The sequence below is a fragment of the Belonocnema kinseyi genome, chromosome 2 (genome assembly GCF_010883055.1).
Source record: "Belonocnema kinseyi isolate 2016_QV_RU_SX_M_011 chromosome 2, B_treatae_v1, whole genome shotgun sequence".
Classification (NCBI taxonomy): domain Eukaryota; kingdom Metazoa; phylum Arthropoda; class Insecta; order Hymenoptera; family Cynipidae; genus Belonocnema; species Belonocnema kinseyi.
This window is the reverse complement of record NC_046658.1, coordinates 88405707-88413677: the sequence shown is the minus strand read 5'-3', so window position 1 is coordinate 88413677 and position 7971 is coordinate 88405707. Positions and strand designations below refer to the sequence as shown.

General features: G+C 22.2%; 1 protein-coding gene across 4 annotated transcripts in view; it reads left to right on the top strand.

Annotated features, from left to right (window-relative positions):
* Positions 1 to 5113, top strand: part of LOC117168421 — a 230340-nt gene extending 225227 nt beyond the window's left edge. For all 4 annotated transcript variants that reach the window (XM_033354058.1, XM_033354055.1, XM_033354056.1 and 1 more), the window contains 2 exons: positions 316 to 466; positions 4581 to 5113. In XM_033354058.1, coding sequence (XP_033209949.1) covers positions 316 to 466; positions 4581 to 4841 — 412 coding nt within the window. In that variant the 3' untranslated portion in view covers positions 4842 to 5113. The remainder of the gene's footprint in view (positions 1 to 315; positions 467 to 4580) is intronic.
* Positions 5114 to 7971: the final 2858 nt, after the last annotated feature.

Sequence of the window (7971 nt, the reverse complement as noted above, 5' to 3'; positions counted from 1 at the left end):
TGAGAGGGCCTATAATCCTTTACGTAATTTAAATACGGCCCCTAAAATACTGAAAATATTATTCCATACTAATAAACAAACAAAAAATGGCATCAAAATCAATATTAAAAATAGCATTAGTTTTCTTATTAAAAAGATAAAAATGAAGATTAAGTGTCAGTTGTAAATCCCACTTGAATATTAAAATCAAGAATTTTACAGGACTTAATAAATGATTATCTGGAATTTCGAAAAAAAAAATAAAATGTGATAACATGCCACATAAATTCCAAACCCTCTGAATCTCAGATGTGAATTTATTTTCTTATTTTTCAGATTGAACGTTGATAGCAGTGAAGAATGTGAAGAGAAAATGGCTTCTTTGTGCCAGTGTGCTCTTCTCGCCCTTCAGGAATTACATCTTACGAATAAATTACCGCTCGTTAAAGAATTATTAATGAAGGAAAAGGCAGAAACGTTGTCGCAGGTCGGATTTCAATTTATATTTAATTTAATTTAAATTAAACACTTTTTGTTTTTTAAGGTTTAACATGAAGAATTATATAAGTGTTCATTAAGTATTGAAGAATTCTTTTTACTTGATGAAACTTTTGTATTGAAAAATGCAATTTATCTGAAATTGCGCACCAAAATCTGTGATTGAACAGTTGAACACATTCTGCTGGTAAAAAAATATATATTTTTTTAATAATTAAAACACAATGTGTTCAACTGTTAAATTATAGATTTTGTTAGAATTATTACCATTGTCAAAGTTTGTAAAAAATACAGCATTTTATAACACAAACTTTAACAAAAATAGTTTTTATAAAATCAAGGACTTTATGTTTACCATTTTAAAAAAATTATATATTTTTAAGAAGATTAGAAAAGTTTATTAATTTAATAATTTTTTTACTAGAATTACAAAAAAAACTTGAATAAGATACAAACATCTTCAGGATCATGATTTTTAGACAAATTTATGTATAATAGAAACTGAAATATACTCGTTCTAAGTGTATAAAATTTTAGATGAAAGTACCAAAAACAATTGTTGCTTATAATAATTCAAAAATAAAAAACTACAGAAAAATAAATAACTACAAAAAATTGAAATTAATTTTGAAACTTTGAACAAATAATTTATAAAACAAAAATTAATTATCACAATACTTTGATTTTTACCAATCTAATAATTGATCAATGAATTAATTTTATTTTTGAATAAGTTTTGGATTATTGACGAACAAGAATGTAATAATTACCGTAAAGTTGGGTTATTTTTTTCGATTTCTTACTGCAGATTTTATTAGAACATTCTTTTACATAATATTTTTGAACGACCAGTATAAGAAAAAAATGAATTATATTAAAAGAAATGTGAATCGATAAAAGATTCCATTATTTTTTAATATTAATACATTTGAATTATTTTAATGAATCTCATTAATTGTTGGTTTATTTAAATATTTAATAAATTATTGATGAAAAATCTTAAAAGAGTGAAAATTAAAATTTGCTGTAAGTAACAATAAAATAATATGTTAAATGAATTTCGTTTCATTAGGAAATTTTTAAGATTTATACACATTTTGAATCTTTTAAAATATAATTTTTAGCTGAAAAAGGAAAGGGGCTAAGTTCTGTCAAATTCAACCACTTTTTCACCTGTAAAAATTATCTTAACAAATTAAGTAATTATTTTCACCGTTTCGGTTTTTTGACGGAATTATAAACAATTTATACACATTATTATCATTTTGTTTACAAAAGTATTTATATTTTTCTAAACATTAAAATAATGAATATTTTGTTCAAATTAAATTGCAGAATGAAACAATATGAGAAGAAATGTATCATATCAAAAGAAATTTTAATCGATAAAAGATTTCATTACGTTTAAATGTAAATAGATTTGAATTATTTAAATGAATATCATTAATTATTGACTATTTTTATTATCTTCAATTCATTATTTTGAAGAATCAGAACACATTAAATATGGATATAATTAAAATTCAAATAATAACATGTTAAATAAATTTTATTTCATTAATGAAATGATAAATGTTTATAAAAAATCCAGTAAATTTATAAATAGTCATTTTTGTTCTAGAATGGGGAAACACGAACTTCTGTTACACTCACGGAATTATAATAATATTTTAATCAATTTTATTAATTCACAACAAAAACATTTGTATTTGTAAATTGAATTTAAAATTGAATTTTCATCTTCAAAGAGAAAGTTTCAACCATACGGTCCAACTTTGAGACAAAAAAATTAATTAACTTAAACCACTAATATTTGCATTTTTACCAAATAGTTGAATCTTAAAGCAAAATAGACGAAATTTTTAGCACAAATTTTAATTTCTAACCTATAACTTTTTTTAGTAAAAAAGATGGATTTTTAATCGAAAAAGACGAATTTTCTACAAAAAAGTGTAAATTTTGTACAAAAAATATTTCCCAGTAATCCCAGTAATCGTGATGCCAATTTTTTTACTTTTATTTCATGTAAATTAAAGTAATTTCCCTTTGCTGTTATAAAATAATTAAAATAATTGAGGTTTGTAATTCAATTTTACTTTTAACAGAATTTTTTTTACGAATATATTAAAATTATAATCAAGTCTCACAATTACTAGGACTGCCGCGATTACTAGGACTTGATCTACAATGATGAATTTTCATATGAGCTTGAATTTTTAACCTAAACAGACAATTTTGTTAAAAAAATTTTATATTTATTTCAATAGGACGACTTTTTCATAAAAAAACGAATGATTAACAAAAAAAAAGTTAACTTGTAATAAAATAATTACATTTTAAACAAAATAATTTAATTTTTAACAAAGGAATTACATTTTTAACAGAACAGTTGAACTTTTAATTAAAATGTTCAGTTTTCAACAAAAATATGATTTCTTAACAGAGAACTTAAACCCAGTAGTTCAATTTTCAATAAAAAATATTTATTTATATATATTTAAATTTTGAATAAAAATGGCCAAATTTGGCTAAAATAATGCATTTTTAACGAGGAACGTAATAGTTGACGTTTCACTGCAAAATATTTTAATTTTAAATAAGAAACAGTTGAATAAACCATAAAATATCAGTTTTCTATCACAAGAGATGAATTTAAAAAAAACAGAAGAAGTTTTAACAAAAGAGTTGAACTTTCAACCAGGAAAGATTATTCAGACAAGAGAGAAAAAAATGTAAACCAAAGTCTTGAATTTTAAAAATTCAAATAATTAATTAAATAAAAATTTAATTTTCACTCAAAAAGACAACATTTTTAACAAAATAGTGGAATTTTTAATGAAAAACCATTCATTCATTCATTCATTCAACCAAAACAGAACAAATTTATAAGAAAATAGTTTAATCCTTAAATAATAAAATGAATGTTTAACAATGAGTTCAACTTTCAACGAATAGTTGCATTTTCAACTATAAGCGATCAATTTTCATTAAAAAACGGAATAGTTACATTTGAAATTAAAATAATTTATTTAAAAAAAAGGTTTTTCCACAAAATTGTTGAATCTGCAAAAAATAAAATGAATGTTTAAAAAGTAATTGAACGTTCAACCAAACAATTGAATTTCCAGCCAAGCAGTTAAATTTCCAACCAAAAATACAAATATTTTACAAATGAAAAATTAATTCTCAACCCAAGAAAAAACTGACTTTCAAAAAAGGAGTTTAATCTTCAAGAAATAACATTATTTTTCAAGCAAGTTTGCTTTTAGACAAACAGTTGAATTTTCAACTGAAAATTATTAAATTTTATCCAAAAATGAATTATTTTAATTTTCAGATCAGAAAATTAATTGTAAATAATTTAAAAAAAACAACTAATTTTGAAGAAAATAGTTTAATATTAAAATAAAAATTATTTAATATTTAACCCAAAGTTTAATTTTTAACCAGAAGAGATAAAAAAAGACAGAAAATAATTCTGCTCAGGATATTATCTGTAACATTTACTGATTTTTTCTGTCAAATTAACAACTTTAAATAGTAAAATCTCATCAAAAAGTCTATAAGTGTTACAGAAAATATCCGTAAATTTATCAAATATCTGAAAATTTTGTAAACTCTGCAGAGAATTCTGTAATTATTACAGAAAATCTATGCCGTCCCTATTTTAACGGAAAAACCTGTACCCTTAGCAGAATAATAATAAATAAATTTCCTCTAATTAGAAAATTATAAATTTGTAATGTAATCAAAAATTTTAAATATTAATTTGGGGCTGAAAAATGGAAAGAGGAAATTTTTTTTCAACTTACACCTTTTCCAGCTCAAAACATTGTAAATAATTCCTATTTCTGGCAATTTCATGACAATTTTTTAAATGGTATTTCGAAATACGCGAGTGCACGTGATTTTGAAAGATTTAAAATTTTTTAGTTTTAGAACTTTTGTAGTTCTTCCCCGAATAATATTTTACTTTTGGATTTTAGAGAAGGCATAAAATTTACAACAAAAAATCGTCAGTTCAATGGAGAGACTTCCGGGAAATTTATTTTTAATTATTCGGCATTAGTATTAAAATAAAAAAAAATGGATTTTAATTCCAGGTGAAATCAGTATTGGAATATTCACTATGGGGGCCAGCTGACGTAACCCTCGGTGGTCCGAGAGAAAGAGAAACTGCTCTTCAAAGATGGTTAGACTTAGAAAGAGCAACAGTTCTGCACGCTTTAGTAAGGGCAAGATCTCCGCTAGCAGTAACTGATGAATACCATCTTCTCTTCCTGGTTCACACAACTTCAAAAATTATGTGTGAGGCTTCCATACATCTCGATAATCAACGTAATGGCTTACTTCGGACCAATTAATTGAAAAATATAATTTTTTTTCTAAAGTATTTTTATATATGTAACATAGTGCAATTAATATCGTTAAAAGTTATCAAATTAATATCGCTGCTCAATATAACTGTCATACTTAAAATTAGATGAACTATATTAGCTTTGTACAAAATATTTAAAATAATTTATTGCGTTGGGTGAGAGCGTTTATAAGACACTCAAAATATTTTTCAAATAAATCAAAATGCGTAGGGTGTATGTAGTAGCTAATCATTAAGAATATTTTTTAAAAATGTATATCTCATAAATGCTCAATTGGCGAACAAATTAATCCTACGTTTAAGAATTTAAGTCTTAATGTTCTTTTTGAATATTTTTTAATCCAAAATTTTATCAAAGTAATTAAATAAGAACTTTTATTAATTAATTTTAACTCGCCCCATGTTTATTCGGCCTGAAAAATATTTTTATGTAATTAACTGCGTCAAAAAATGCTCAACGATTATTACAATTGACCATAAATCCATCCAATTATTTTCGTTAATATTGTATTTTTGTACATAATCTTGATAATAAAATTGTTATACATGAAAAAAAAATTGTGTTACGTGTTAGAATTTTTATCCGAACACTTTTCATAAGGTTCATTGTATTGAAAAAAATTTTGAATATAAATAATCAAGATTACACTGACAATTGTTATTTTATATATTCAAAATTAAGGATTCTTTAATTTGAAAGATTTCGAATATAAATTTTCGCAATTTTTAAGAGTTACAATTGAAAGTTCTTTAATTTATAGAATTAAAAATAATGAAAATTTCAAGATTTATATCTGAAAGCTTTGTAATTTGGAACATTTTTTTGTAAGATTTCAAATTTTGAGGATTTTACAATTGGACATTATTTTAGTTTTACGGTCTTAAATTTAATAATTTCAATATTTGTGTTTGAAAGCTCTTTCATTAAAAAGATTTATGAATTAAAATGCTAAAGTTTGGATTTTTTGGTGATTCTGGAAATTAAAAGTGAAGTTTTCAATCCTGAATCTTCTAAATTGGTTCTGCAATTTTATAGTTAATATAATTAAAATTTTGAAGTTAGGTAAATTTTTACCTTTTTGTTTCTGCTGGAATAGTTCAATTTTGAAAATTTACAATTGAAAATTCTCTAATTATAAACATGTATAAATAAAAATTTTTCAATTTTAATAACAATATCGTATTTTATTACATCTTTAATTGTACTATACTCTCTACTTCAATATTATTCGCATTTTTTAAAAATTTTGAAAGAAGAAAATCTTACACACTATTTAATTTAAAAGAGATAAGATAATTATTTATTTAGGTTTACTTAAAATTAAAAAATCAGCAATTTTAAAGATTTATTAATAGAAATTCTTAAATTTCAATGATTCTCGAAATCAAAGGACGAGTTTTTAATTTTAAATCCTTCATATTAAAAAAATTCTGAACGTGACTCATCAAAATATCACATAAATTTTTTATTGTAAATTGTAAAATAAAAAACTCTATAATTCTAAAGATAACAAACTTTTTTCCGCAATTTTGAAGAATTGCAATTGATAATTCTTGAAGTTTGAAAATATAAAATTGACCCTTCTTCAGTTTTTAAGAGTTATATTCTAAAGGTATGCAGTTCAGAGTTTTTTTCAATAGTTTAATTTTATAGTTCAATTGAAAATTCTGTCACTTAAAATTTGTTAATTTGAGGGTTTATTATTGAAAATTGTGTAATTATAAAGATTATTGAATACAAATTCTTAAATTTGAATGCCTTTATTGATTATGGAAATCGAAATTTAATTTTTCAATTCTAAATCTTCCTATTTGAAGACACTTCCAATTTAAAGCTAAAAAATTATAGAATTTTTAAATGTAAAACATAAAAATTGCGAAATTTTTACATCTGAATGTATTAAACTAAAAACTCCAATTTTCAAGAATTTCAACTTAAAATTATCCAATGGAAGAATTATAATTAAAAATTATTGTATTTTAATTATTTAGAAGTGAAAATTATTTAATTTCAAAAATTTATATTTTAAAGTTCGTATTTTTAACATTTTGCGATTGCAGGAATAGTTCCATTTTGAAGATATGCAATTGAAAATTCTGTCACTTATAATTTTTGATTTGAAGATTTAAGATTAAAAAGTCTTTAACTCTAAAGTTTTAAAACTAAAAATTTCAAATTTGAATGCTTTTAATGATTTTTGAAGTCAAAATTTAATTTTTCAATTCTAAATCTTACAATTTGAAGAAACTTCCAATTTGAAACTAAAAAACTATAGAATTTTTAATTGTAAAACATAAAAATTGCAAAAAATTTTAACGTGAATTTTAAAAATTAAAAACTCAAATGTTAATTATTTTGAACTTAAAATTCTGCAATTTGAAGATTATTTTTCAAAATTATTGTATTTTAATCATTTAGAAGTGCAAATGATTCAATTTTAAAGATTTATATTTTTAAGTTCGGATTTGGAACATTTTGTTGTCGTTAGAATAGTTCGATTGTTAAGATATGCAATTGAAAATTCTGTCACCTATAATTTTTAATTTGAAGATTTAAGATTGAAAAGTCTTTAACTCTAAAGATTTAAAACTAAAAATTTCAAATTTGAATGCTTTTAATGATTTTTGAAGTCAAATTTTAATTTTTCAATTCTAAAACTTACAATTTGAAGAAACTCCCAATTTGAAAATAAAAAATTATAGAATTTTTAATTGTGAAACTTAAAAATTTCAACATTTTGTAATGTGATTTTTTAAAATTAAAAACTCAAATGTTAATTATTTTGAACTTAAAATTCTGCAATTTGAAGAGTTATAATTGAAAATTATTGTATTTTAATGATTAAAAAGTGCCAATAATTATTCAATTTTAAAGATTTATATTTTAAAGTTCAGATTTTTAACATTTTGTTGTCGTTAGAATAATTCAATTTTTAAGATATGCAATTGAAAATTCTGTCACCTATAATTTTTAATTTGAAGATTTAAGATTGAAAAGTCTTTAACTCTAAAGATTTAAAAATGAAAATTTCAAATTTGAATGCTTTTAATGATTCTTGAAGTCAAAATTTAATTTTTCAATTCTAAAACTTACAATTTGAAGAAACTTCCAATTT